This window comes from Ascaphus truei, chromosome 4 (genome assembly GCF_040206685.1).
Source record: "Ascaphus truei isolate aAscTru1 chromosome 4, aAscTru1.hap1, whole genome shotgun sequence".
Taxonomy (NCBI): domain Eukaryota; kingdom Metazoa; phylum Chordata; class Amphibia; order Anura; family Ascaphidae; genus Ascaphus; species Ascaphus truei.
Window position 1 is genome coordinate 419,503,128 of NC_134486.1, and position 13,372 is coordinate 419,516,499.

Consider the following 13,372-nt stretch of genomic DNA (forward strand, 5'->3'; position numbering starts at 1 on the left):
TCTCTCTCTCTGCGCCTCTCTCCTCCCCCTCACTCATTCTCTCTGCGCCTCTCTCCTCCCCCTCACTCATTCTCTCTGCGCCTAACTCCCCCCTCACTCACTCTCTCTGCGCCTCTCTCCTCCCCCTCACTCACTCTCTCTGCGCCTCTCTCCTCCCCCTCACTCACTCTCTCTGCGCCTCTCTCCTCCCCCTCACTCACTCTCTGCGCCTCTCTACTCCCCCTCACTCACTCCCTGCGCCTCTCTCCTCCCCCTCACTCACACCCTGCGCCTCTCTCCTCCCCCTCACTCACTCTCTGCGCCTCTCTCCTCCCCCTCACTCACTCTCTGCGCCTCTCTCCCCCCTCACTCACTCTCTGCGCCTCTCTCCTCCCCCTCACTCACTCTCTGCGCCTCTCTCCTCCCCTTCACTCACTCTCTCTGCGCCTCTCTCCTCCCTCTCACTCACTCTCTCTGCGCCTCTCTCCTCCCCCTCACTCACTCTCTCTGCGCCTCTCTCCTCCCCCTCACTCACTCTCTGAGCCTCTCTCCTCCCCCTCACTCACTCTCTCTGCACCTCTCCTCCCCTCACTCACTCTCTGCGCCTCTCTCCCCCCTCACTCACTGCGACTCACTCCTCCCCCTCACTCTCTGCACCTCTCTCCTCCCCCTCACTCACTCTCTGCGCCTCTCCTCCCCTCAGTCACTCTCTGCGCCTCTCTCCCCCCTCACTCACTGCGCCTCACTCCTCCCCCTCACTCTCTGCGCCTCTCTCCTCCCCCTCACTCACTCTCTGCACCTCTCTCCCCCCTCACTCTCTGCGCCTCTCTCCTCCCCCTCACGCACTCTCTGCGCCTCTCTCCTCCCCCCTCACTCACTCTCTGCGCCTCTCTCCCCCTCACTCACTCTCTGCGCCTCTCTCCCCCCTCACTCACTCTCTACGCCTCTCTCCCCCCTCACTCACTCTCTGCGCCTCTCTCCTCCCCCTCACTCACACTCTGCTCCTCTCTCCTCCCCCTCACTCACACTCTGCTCCTCTCTCCTCCCCCTCACTCACTCTCTGCGCCTCTCTCCTCCCCCTCACTCATTCTCTGCGCCTCTCTCCTCCCCCTCACTCACTCTCTGCGCCTCTCTCCTCCTCCTCACTCACTCTCTGCGCCTCTCTCCTCCCCCTCACTCACTCTCTGCGCCTCTCCCCCCCTCACTCACTCTCTGCGCCTCTCCCCCCTCACTCACTCTCTGCGCCTCTCTCCTCCCCCTCACTCATTCTCTGCGCCTCTCCCCCCCTCACTCACTCTCTGCGCCTCTCCCCCCCTCACTCACTCTCTGCGCCTCTCCCCCCTGTCTCACTCTCTGCGCCTCTCTCCCCCCTCACTCACTCTCTGCGCCTCTCTCCTCCCCCTCACTCACACTCTGCTCCTCTCTCCTCCCCCTCACTCACTCTCTGCGCCTCTCTCCTCCCCCTCACTCATTCTCTGCGCCTCTCTCCTCCCCCTCACTCATTCTCTGCGCCTCTCTCCTCCCCCTCACTCACTCTCTGCGCCTCTCTCCTCCTCCTCACTCACTCTCTGCGCCTCTCTCCTCCCCCTCACTCACTCTCTGCGCCTCTCTCCTCCCCCTCACTCACTCTCTGCGCCTCTTCCCCCCTCACTCACTCTCTGCGCCTCTCTCCCCCCCTCACTCACTCTCTGCACCTCTCTCCCCCCTCACTCACTCTCTGCGCCTCTCTCCTCCCCCTCACTCACACTCTGCTCCTCTCTCCTCCCCCTCACTCACTCTCTGCGCCTCTCTCCCCCCCTCACTCACTCTCTGCGTCTCTCCCCCCTCACTCACTCTCTGCGTCTCTCTCCTCCCCCTCACTCACTCTCTGCGCCTCTCTCCCCCCTCACTCACTCTCTCTGCACCTATCTCCCCTCCCCCCTCACTCACCCTGTCTCTCTCCTCCCCCCCTCACTCACCCTGTCTCTCTCCTCTCCCCCTCACTCACCCTGTCTCTCTCCTCCCCCCCTCACTCACCCTGTCTCTCTCCCCCCTCAGTGGCCGGCATGATGCCATTCGGAGGCATAGCATCCAAGTTACAGATTGACCGCCTGAAGGCGGCCGGCGTGGGGCAGCATGACTCCTGTGTGCCGTACCTGAACCAGGACTACGAGGGCCTGAGACAGCAGTGCCTGGAGAGCGGCTCCCTCTTCGAAGACCCCAAGTTTCCCGCGGTCACCTCCACCCTGGGCTTCAAGGAGCTGGGGCCCGGGTCCAGCAAGGTGCAGGGCGTGCGCTGGAAGCGCCCCTCGGTGAGTCTGGGGTCCCGGGGACACCCTTCACCATGTTGGCTCCTGTCCAACCCCGTGATGAGTGGACGGAGAGGAGGTATGGGGGTTCCTGGGGACCTGCCCCAGCAATGTCTAACCCCCTCATGACGTGGATGACCGGATTTGGGTATCTACATCACGAGAGGGAACACAATAGGACCAGATTCGGTAATCTACGTCATCGAGGGCGTGGGACAGTTCCAGCCCGTTTTGGAGCTGTGGAGAATAACTCCTCCATTCGCTCATCAAGGGGGTCGGACGGGAGCGGACGGAGATCAGGTATTGGGGGTTATTGCACGGCCAGCGCGATCAATCGGAGGATTAACAGTGCAGGGGTTCCCATGCATGGACCCCCACACAGGGTTAATCTTCCCGGGCCCCAATACACGTTGTACCAGAGTCGCGGACCGGACTTCTGCTTGGTTGTCCTCTTCTGCTTGGTTGTCCTCGTGTTGGTGAACGGAAGTCTGGTTACATCTGAATGTAACATGCGTGCGTGTGTCCCCAGGGGCCACAGAAAGATTCCCGCGCGTTGCACGCATTCAGTGTATAATGTATAGCAGGCGAGGACTCCATGGTCTCGAGATACAATACTAACTAAAAGGTCACCAAAGGTCCTATACCTCCCCGACCGAGTCTTTTATTCGTTATCACACAGCACGTTACCACATACAGGTGAATGTACCTGTACAGTATTCCCCTGAGCACCTGGGGGGGGGGGGGGTGCTTATATATACATCAAAAGCAATGTTCGGCCTTAAAACATTTGTATTGTTTGGGATGCAGTTCCATTCATCCGCAGAACCTGAAGTTACAATATAACAGAAACATCCAGCGATTCAGTGTGTTCTCCACCACTTCTTCTAGCACGAGCGGCCCACTCCAGTCCCCAAGGGCCACCAACGGGTCATGTGCTCAGGATATCTCTGCTTCAGCACAGGAGCAATCCGTGGCTCATTCTTCACTGCACTGCCTGTGCTGAAGCAGGGATATCCGGAACACACGACCCGTTGCCGGCCCTTGGGGACTGGAGTTGCCGCCTATGATTTATAGTGGATGTGTTAGAATGTATCCTGTGTTCTAGGTTTCGGCCTGACAAATGTCACACCGTACACACTGTACACACTGTACACACTGTACACACTGTACACACTATACACACTGTACACACTGTACACACTGTACACACTGTACACACTGTACACACTATACACACTATACACACTGTACACACTGTACACACTGTGCACACTATACACTCTATACACTCTATACACACTGTACACTATACACTCTATACACACTGTACACTCTATACACACTATACACACACTGTACACTCTATACACACTGTACACTCTATACACACTATACACACTATACACACTATACACACTATACACACTATACACACTGTACACTCTATACACTCTATACACACTATACACACTGTACACTCTATACACTCTATACACACTATACACACTATACACACTATACACACTATACACACTGTACACTCTATGCACTCTATGCACTCTATACTCTATACACACTATACACACTGTACACTCTATGTACTCTATGCACACTGTACACACTACACACTGTACACACTGTACACACTGTACACACTGTACACTCTATACACTCTATACACTCTATACACTCTATACACTCTATACACTCTATACACTCTATACACTCTATACACTCTATACACTCTACACACACTATACACACTATACACACTGTACACACTATACACTCTATACACTCTATACACACTGTACACTATGCACTCTATGCACACTGTACACACTACACACTGTACACACTACACACTGTACACACTGTACACACTGTACACACTGTACACACTGTACACACTGTACACTCTATACACACTATACACACTATACACTCTGTACACTCTATACACACTATACACACTATACACACTATACACTCTATACACTCTATACACTCTATACACTCTATACACTCTATACACTCTATACACTCTATACACTCTATACACTCTATACACTCTATACACACTATACACTCTATAATTACAAACTAACTTGGAGCTCGCAGCTAACCGTTTAGACGCCACAGGTTTGCAATTAGGTCAAGCTCCCTCTACGGGCGATTTAACCTGATGTAACCGAACTCCTGAGGTGCCTTTGTCCCGTAGAAAACCCCCCCAAGCTTTGCGTGATGAGTGGGACAATAACCCGGGTTATTCTCTTCCCTAAGGACATCGTGGACGATCCTCAGTTCATTGTTGGAGGAGCGACCAGGACGGACATCTGCCAGGGAGCGCTGGGTGAGTCGCACTGACGCTGCGATGTCGGACGCCCGCTGGGCCATATCTAACAGGACTGACCCCCACTTTGTGCTGATGTTGGGGGGACAGCAAGATGTCCTGGATGTGCGCTGGTCACGTTAGTCTTTTTGGGCTGAGATTAGGAGACTGGAGAAGGGCGAGATGGATGAGGGAAGACTGGTCCCCCGTCAGTCACCGGGTCCCTGCTGTCCTTGTCCCGAGAGAGGGGCCGTCGGCGAGAGAAGCTTCTAATAAGGGAGTAGTAGAGACCAGCGAGACTGAGAAGAGGCAGGCGGGACAGAGCAGCACAGAGGTGCAGGAAAGCTTTGCTAAGCCACCATCTAATGGGGGAGTTTGAGTAGCACAGAAACACCAGGACCCGTACACCACACTCACTTACCCCGCGTGCACACACGAGCGGACGCGCGCAGACACACACAGTCTGTACCGTGCAATGACTGTCTCATGGGTGTGTGCGCAACTGCTACTTATTCATCTATCATAACCATCAGATTGCCAGCTGTTTGGGCAGGGGTTTACTTGGCCCTTACTGCACTGACACACTTTATTCGAGCAAATACCCAGTATGTACCTGGCAGATACCTGGAATGCGCCGCTCCTCACCTCTGACAAGCCCCGTTGCGTTTGCCTTCCCAGCCTGGGTTCATGCCTGGCTGACGGGCGGCTGATCTGTTAAATGATGATGATTAGGATTTAATAGGCTGCAATGCTTCGCGTGTCTACCAGATGGCATAAATTCATGAATTGTAATGCAGTATATATATATATACTGTGCAGTATTGCAGCCAGCGGGAATAAAATGCTTCAATCCCTGCATGGAAAATACCTCAATGCACTCGGGCAGAAAACAGTCACAAACCTCAATACACCCGGGTATACCCGAATTCGTGGGACTAGCCGAGCTCGAATAAAGTGTGTCGCCAGTGTATGTTTACCCCAAATAAGAGCGCCTATAAATGACATTATTTGAGGGCCTGCAGATACCGTTTTGCATCAGTTCCAACTGCAGTAAGACCTGAGCAGGGAGAGTAATGGGGATTAGCAGAGGAGGGCCCTGTTCAGTACAGCAGGGAGGGACTTCTGCTGTGGGGATCTCTCAGATACAGGATCTCTGCAGTAACCTGCTGTGGGGATCTCTCAGATACAGGATCTCTGCAGTAACCTGCTGTGGGGATCTCTCAGATACAGGATCTCTGCAGTAACCTGCTGTGGAGATCTCTCAGATACAGTATCTCTGCAGTAACCTGCTGTGGGGATCTCAGATACAGTATCTCTGCAGTAACCTGCTGTGGGGATCTCAGATACAGGATCTCTGCAGTAACCTGCTGTGGGGATCTCTCAGATACAGGATCTCTGCAGTAACCTGCTGTGGGGATCTCTCAGATACAGGATCTCTGCAGTAACCTGCTGTGGGGATCTCTCAGATACAGGATCTCTGCAGTAACCTGCTGTGGGGATCTCTCAGATACAGTATCTCTGCAGTAACCTGCTGTGGGGATCTCAGATACAGTATCTCTGCAGTAACCTGCTGTGGGGATCTCAGATACAGGATCTCTGCAGTAACTTCTGCTGTGAGGATCTCTCAGATACAGTATCTCTGCAGTAACCTGCTGTGGGGATATCAGATACAGTATCTCTGCAGTAACCTGCTGTGGGGATCTCAGATACAGTATCTCTGCAGTAACCTGCTGTGGGGATCTCAGATACAGTATCTCTGCAGTAACCTGCTGTGGGGATCTCAGATACAGTATCTCTGCAGTAACCTGCTGTGGGGATCTCTCAGATACAGGATCTCTGCAGTAACCTGCTGTGGGGATCTCAGATACAGTATCTCTGCAGTAACCTGCTGTGAGGATCTCAGATACAGTATCTCTGCAGTAACCTGCTGTGGGGATCTCTCAGATACAGTATCTCTGCAGTAACCTGCTGTGGGGATCTCAGATACAGTATCTCTGCAGTAACCTGCTGTGGGGATCTCAGATACAGTATCTCTGCAGTAACCTGCTGTGGGGATCTCTCAGATACAGGATATCTGCAGTAATTTGCTGTGGGGATCTCTCAGATACAGGACTCTGCAGTAATCTGCTGTGGGGATCTCTCAGATACAGGATCTCTGCAGTAACCTGCTGTGGGGATCTCTCAGATACAGTATCTCTGCAGTAACCTGCTGTGGGGATCTCTCAGATACAGGATCACTGCAGTAACCTCTGCTGTGGGGATCTCTCAGATACAGTATCTTTGCAGTAACCTGCTGTGGGGATCCTTCAGATACAGTATCTCTGCAGTAACCTGCTGTAGGGATCTCAGATACAGTATCTCTGCAGTAACCAGCTGTGGGGATCTCTCGGATACAGTATCTCTGCAGTAACTTCTGCTGTGAGGATCTCTCAGATACAGTATCTCTGCAGTAACCTGCTGTGGGGATCTCAGATACAGTATCTCTGCAGTAACCTGCTGTGGGGATCTCAGATACAGTATCTCTGCAGTAACCTGCTGTGGGGATCTCAGATACAGTATCTCTGCAGTAACTTCTACTGTGAGGATCTCTCAGATACAGTATCTCTGCAGTAACCTGCTGTGGGGATCTCAGATACAGTATCTCTGCAGTAACCTGCTGTGGGGATCTCAGATACAGTATCTCTGCAGTAACTTCTGCTGTGAGGATCTCTCAGATACAGTATCTCTGCAGTAACCTGCTGTGGGGATCACTCCGATACAGTCTCTCTGCAGTAACTTCTGCTGTGAGGATCTCTCAGATACAGTAGCTCTGCAGTAACTTCTGCTGTGAGGATCTCTCAGATACAGTATCTCTGCAGTAACCTGCTGTGGGGATCTCTCAGATACAGTATCTCTGCAGTAACCTGCTGTGGGGATCTCTCAGATACAGTATCTCTGCAGTAACTTCTGCTGTGAGGATCTCTCAGATACAGTATCTCTGCAGTAACCTGCTGTGGGGATCACTCCGATACAGTCTCTCTGCAGTAACTTCTGCTGTGAGGATCTCTCAGATACAGTATCTCTGCAGTAACTTCTGCTGTGAGGATCTCTCAGATACAGTATCTCTGCAGTAACCTGCTGTGGGGATCTCTCAGATACAGTATCTCTGCAGTAACTTCTGCTGTGGGGATCTCAGATACAGTATCTCTGCAGTAACCTGCTGTGGGGATCACTCCGATACAGTATCTCTGCAGTAACCTGCTGTGGGGATCTCTCAGATACAGTATCTCTGCAGTAACCTGCTGTGGGGATCTCTCAGATACAGTATCTCTGCAGTAACCTGCTGTGGGGATCTCTCAGATACAGTATCTCTGCAGTAACTTCTGCTGTGGGGATCTCTCAGATACAGTATCTCTGCAGTAACCTGCTGTGGGGATCCCTCAGATACAGTATCTCTGCAGTAACCTGCTGTGGGGATCTCTCAGATACAGTATCTCTGCAGTAACCTGCTGTGGGGATCTCAGATACAGGATCTCTGCAGTAACTTCTGCTGTAAGGATCCCTCAGATACAGTATCTCTGCAGTAACCTGCTATGGGGATCTCAGATACAGTATCTCTGCAGTAACCTGCTGTGGGGATCTCAGATACAGTATCTCTGCAGTACCTTCTGCTGTGAGGATCTCTCAGATACAGTATCTCTGCAGTAACCTGCTGTGGGGATCTCTCAGATACAGTATCTCTGCAGTAACCTGCTGTGGGGATCTCTCAGATACAGTATCTCTGCAGTAACCTGCTGTGGGGATCTCTCAGATACAGTATCTCTGCAGTAACCTGCTGTGGGGATCCCTCAGATACAGGATCTCTGCAGTAACCTGCTGTGGGGATCTCTCAGATACAGTATCTCTGCAGTAACCTGCTGTGGGGATCCCTCAGATACAGTATCTCTGCAGTAACCTGCTCTGGGTATCTCTCAGATACAGTATCTCTGCAGTAACCTGCTGTGGGGATCCCTCAGATACAGTATCTCTGCAGTAACCTGCTGTGGGGATCTCTCAGATACAGTATCTCTGCAGTAACCTGCTCTGGGTATCTCTCAGATACAGTATCTCTGCAGTAACCTGCTGTGGGGATCCCTCAGATACAGTATCTCTGCAGTAACCTGCTGTGGGGATCCCTCAGATACAGTATCTCTGCAGTAACCTGCTGTGGGGATCCCTCAGATACAGTATCTCTGCAGTAACCTGCTGTGGGGATCTCTCAGATACAGTATCTCTGCAGTAACCTGCTGTGGGGATCCCTCAGATACAGTATCTCTGCAGTAACCTGCTGTGGGGATCCCTCAGACACAGGATCTCTGCAGTAACCTGCCGTGGAGCTGACGGGTCACTGTTCTGGCTTTGGTCTCAGTAATGTGGGAGGAAGCTCAGGGTTAGTTGCTAATTTTAGACCAGGGATCAGCTCAGGAATCCTTAACTCTTTCACTGCCTCCGTGCATTGCAGAGCTGTGTGTAGCAGTAGAAGTGATGTGGATGTTTTTATAGGTCTTGACTTCTCGTATAGAGAATTATACCTCTGTCCCTGATACTGAGATCTATTAGATTGTAAGCTCTTTGGCACAGGTCCCTCCCTCCTTTCTCTCCCAGCGTATGCTCATTGTATTGTGTTTGCCTTGAAGCTGACATTGTCCTGTTCTGCAGAATACAGTATATATTGGCATGTTTTAAATACATCATTTAATCCTCCTGGTTCCAGATAATCCTTAGTATTTTCCAGGCTGAGATGTTTCATTGGAATAATACATTTTCGAGCCTTAGATCAGTGGCTTCCAACCTTTGTTTTGGTTAAGGAAGCCTAGAAAGAATTATATTGTGAAATTATGGGACACCCCAAATCATTCCCCCCCCCCCCCCCTCCCTTTACACTCTTCTCCTCTGTCAGCATAGTTGTATGCTCGGGAAAACTATGGTCAGTCCTCTTTCTCCTTATGTCAGCCCAATTGTGAGCTAAGGAAAATGTCTCTCCTGTTTCTCACATGAGGCTTTTCTCAGAGCCCTAATCAGCCAGGTGGAGTCTGGTTGATTGCCTGTGTGCAATTAACCAGCTCGCTGCTGGATTTAGAGGCAGTTGCTCTCAAACAGTGATAGTCCCTGTTACACTGCCGCAGCGGTGTGGCAACCTGCCGCAGCGGTGTGGCAACCTGCTGCAGCGGTGTGGCAACCTGCGCAGTGGGTGATTGTCCCTACCTTGCACTCCAGTTCCCACAGCCAGCACCACATGGAGCTCTCAGCAGACGGGGTATATACTCACTGTACCCTGTGCTGCTTGGGAGCCCACTAGGGGTCGCTGGTCCATAGGAGCTCAGGAGAGGAGCTGGTTAGGGGGCGCTCTGGCTTCCCCTCTCCCATATCTCTATGGTCTCTCATCCGTCAGAGACCCCATTTTTCCCCCTTTAGGAGCCACACATGAAGCACAGAAGGGCCACAGGTTGGCCACCCCTGGGCTAGACCTATGGTATCCAGCTTGCCTCCCACCACAGAGTGACACAGTGACGGAAGGGACCTATGTCCCATTGAGTCTGTCCGACCCACCTCAGGGTGATGCAGTGACACAGAATGGACTCTAGTCCTCCCCCTGCCGATAGGACGGATAGAACAGGCCTCTGACCCGTCCAGTCTGACCCTTCTGCTGTGACGCAAACAAAAAGGGTCCCATGTGATAACAATACAGCTCAACCCCGTTATAACGCGATCCGTTACAACGCGAATCCGCTTATAACGCGACGCAAGCGTGGCTCCCAATTTTTGTATTTATGAATACTTGACAACACGATTATTGGGGTCTTAAATAGTTTATTGTACAATGCATACAAATGTACATTATTTCTAACGCGATGTGATTCTTTGGACCCCAAGCACAGCGTTATAAGGGGGTTGAGCTGTAGTAACAATGAGTGACTATGTTCTATAGAGTCTCTCCCTCCTCTCAGAGGATAACCGTGTGATGGAATGGATCCCTGTATCTCCCAGTCCTTCCCCCACCCTGCTGCTGCTGCTGTCCCTGTGTCTCCCAGTCCTTCCCCGCCCTGCTGCTGCTGTCCCTGTGTCTCCCAGTCCTTCCCCCGCCCTGCTGCTGCTGTCCCTGTGTCTCCCAGTCCTTCCCCCGCCCTGCTGCTGCTGTCCCTGTGTCTCCCAGTCCTTCCCCCGTCCTGCTGCTGCTGCTGTCCCTGTGTCTCCCAGGCCTTCCCCCGCCCTGCTGCTGCTGCTGTCCCTGTGTCTCCCAGGCCTTCCCCCGCCCTGCTGCTGCTGTCCCTGTGTCTCCCAGTCCTTCCCCCGCCCTGCTGCTGCTGTCCCTGTATCTCCCAGTCCTTCCCCCGCCCTGCTGCTGCTGCTGTCCCTGTGTCTCCCAGTCCTTCCCCTGCCCTGCTGCTGCTGTCCCTGTGTCTCCCAGTCCTTCCCCCGCCCTGCTGCTGCTGCTGTCCCTGTGTCTCCCAGTCCTTCCCCCGCCCTGCTGCTGCTGCTGTCCCTGTATCTCCCAGTCCTTCCCCCGCTCTGCTGCTGCTGTCCCTGTATCTCCCAGTCCTTCCCCCGCCCTGCTGCTGCTGCTGTCCCTGTGTCTCCCAGTCCTTCCCCCGCCCTGCTGCTGCTGCTGTCCCTGTGTCTCCCAGTCCTTCCCCCGCCCTGCTGCTGCTGTCCCTGTGTCTCCCAGTCCTTCCCTCGCCCTGCTGCTGCTGCTGTCCCTGTGTCTCCCAGTCCTTCCCCCGCCCTGCTGCTGCTGTCCCTGTATCTCCCAGTCCTTCCCCCGCCCTGCTGCTGCTGTCCCTGTGTCTCCCAGTCCTTCCCCCGCCCTACTGCTGCTGCTGTCCCTGTGTCTCCCAGTCCTTCCCCCGCCCTACTGCTGCTGCTGTCCCTGTGTCTCCCAGTCCTTCCCCCGCCCTGCTGCTGCTGCTGTCCCTGTGTCTCCCAGTCCTTCCCCCGCCCTGCTGCTGCTGTCCCTGTATCTCCCAGTCCTTCCCCCGCCCTGCTGCTGCTGCTGTCCCTGTATCTCCCAGTCCTTCCCCCGCCCTGCTGCTGCTGTCCCTGTGTCTCCCAGTCCTTCCCCCGCCCTGCTGCTGCTGCTGTCCCTGTGTCTCCCAGTCCTTCCCCCGCCCTGCTGCTGCTGTCCCTGTGTCTCCCAGTCCTTCCCCCGCCCTGCTGCTGTCCCTGTGTCTCCCAGTCCTTCCCCCGCCCTGCTGCTGCTGCTGTCCCTGTGTCTCCCAGTCCTTCCCCCGCCCTGCTGCTGCTGTCCCTGTCTCCCAGTCCTTCCCCCGCCCTGCTGCTGCTGTCCCTGTGTCTCCCAGTCCTTCCCCCGCCCTGCTGCTGCTGTCCCTGTGTCTCCCAGTCCTTTTTTCTGCCCTGCTGCTGCTGTCCCTGTGTCTCCCAGTACTCCCAGTACTTCCCCCGCCCTGCTGCTGCTGCTGTCCCTGTGTCTCCCAGTCCTTCCCCCGCCCTGCTGCTGTCCCTGTGTCTCCCAGTCCTTCCCCCGCCCTGCTGCTGCTGCTGTCCCTGTGTCTCCCAGTCCTTCCCCCGCCCTGCTGCTGCTGCTGTCCCTGTATCTCCCAGTCCTTCCCCCGCCCTGCTGCTGCTGTCCCTGTGTCTCCCAGTCCTTCCCCCGCCCTGCTGCTGCTGTCCCTGTGTCTCCCAGTCCTTCCCCCGCCCTGCTGCTGCTGCTGTCCCTGTGTCTCCCAGTCCTTCCCCCGCCCTGCTGCTGCTGCTGTCCCTGTGTCTCCCAGTCCTTCCCCCGCCCTGCTGCTGCTGTCCCTGTGTCTCCCAGTCCTTTTTTCCGCCCTGCTGCTGCTGTCCCTGTGTCTCCCAGTCCTTCCCCCGCCCTGCTGCTGCTGTCCCTGTGTCTCCCAGTCCTTCCCCCGCCCTGCTGCTGCTGTCCCTGTGTCTCCCAGTCCTTCCCCCGCCCTGCTGCTGCTGATGTCCCTGTATCTCCCTGCACATTCTGTACAGGTGACTGCTGGCTGCTGGCTGCCATTGGCTCCCTGACTCTGAATGAGGACCTCTTGCACAGAGTGGTCCCCCATGGGCAGAGCTTCCAAGATGACTATGCTGGGATATTCCACTTCCAGGTACAGATGCAGTCTTCCCAATGCTATATCCCACACAGACATGTACCTGGTCCGGCAGGGAAGGGCTTGTTCTCCGAGTGCACAGTGCAAAACCTTCTCCCCTGTTCTGGATCAGTGAGGGCTGAACACGTGACCCCTCGGCTGGGCCAGCATCTAATGGCAGTGCCAAGGCGTGTGATATTCTGCTGTTCCATGTCTTCTGCCAACAGCCAGACCGACTTCAAATGCATTGTCCTCTCGTTCTCTCCCTTCTGTCTCTACTCTCGTTGTCTCTTACTCTCAACATCTTTAACTCTCATCTATCACTTTCTCTACCCATCTCTCTTCCATTTTCTCCCCCCCCCACTCTCTCTCCCTCCCTCTCTATCTCTTACTCCCTCTCCCCCCCCCCTCCCCTCTCACTTTGCTCTGAACCCCTTCCTCCCTTCAGATCTGGCAGTTTGGTGAGTGGGTGGACGTGGTGATAGATGACCGTTTGCCGGTGAAGGATGGGGAGCTGGTCTTTGTACATTCTGCGGAGGGCACAGAGTTCTGGAGCGCCCTGCTGGAGAAGGCATATGCCAAGTGAGTGCCACCTACAGCCACACGACTTGCTGCCACCTGACACACACTCACGGCATTCCATGGGCACTGCTTCCTGGGTATAGTGCTGGTGGTTTGGTACTCGCCATCTTGGTCTGGGT

At 54.3% G+C, this 13,372-nt stretch overlaps 1 protein-coding gene across 1 annotated transcript in view; it reads left to right on the forward strand.

The window, feature by feature from the left end:
- The first annotated feature begins 1,996 nt into the window (after positions 1–1,996).
- CAPN11 (calpain 11) overlaps positions 1,997–13,372 on the forward strand; it is a 97,666-nt gene continuing 86,290 nt past the window's right edge. Inside the window, exons 1-4 of the mRNA XM_075598815.1 lie at positions 1,997–2,270; positions 4,551–4,620; positions 12,571–12,689; positions 13,120–13,253. Of these exons, the coding sequence (XP_075454930.1) occupies positions 2,025–2,270; positions 4,551–4,620; positions 12,571–12,689; positions 13,120–13,253 (569 nt within the window). The 5' untranslated portion in view covers positions 1,997–2,024. The remainder of the gene's footprint in view (positions 2,271–4,550; positions 4,621–12,570; positions 12,690–13,119; positions 13,254–13,372) is intronic.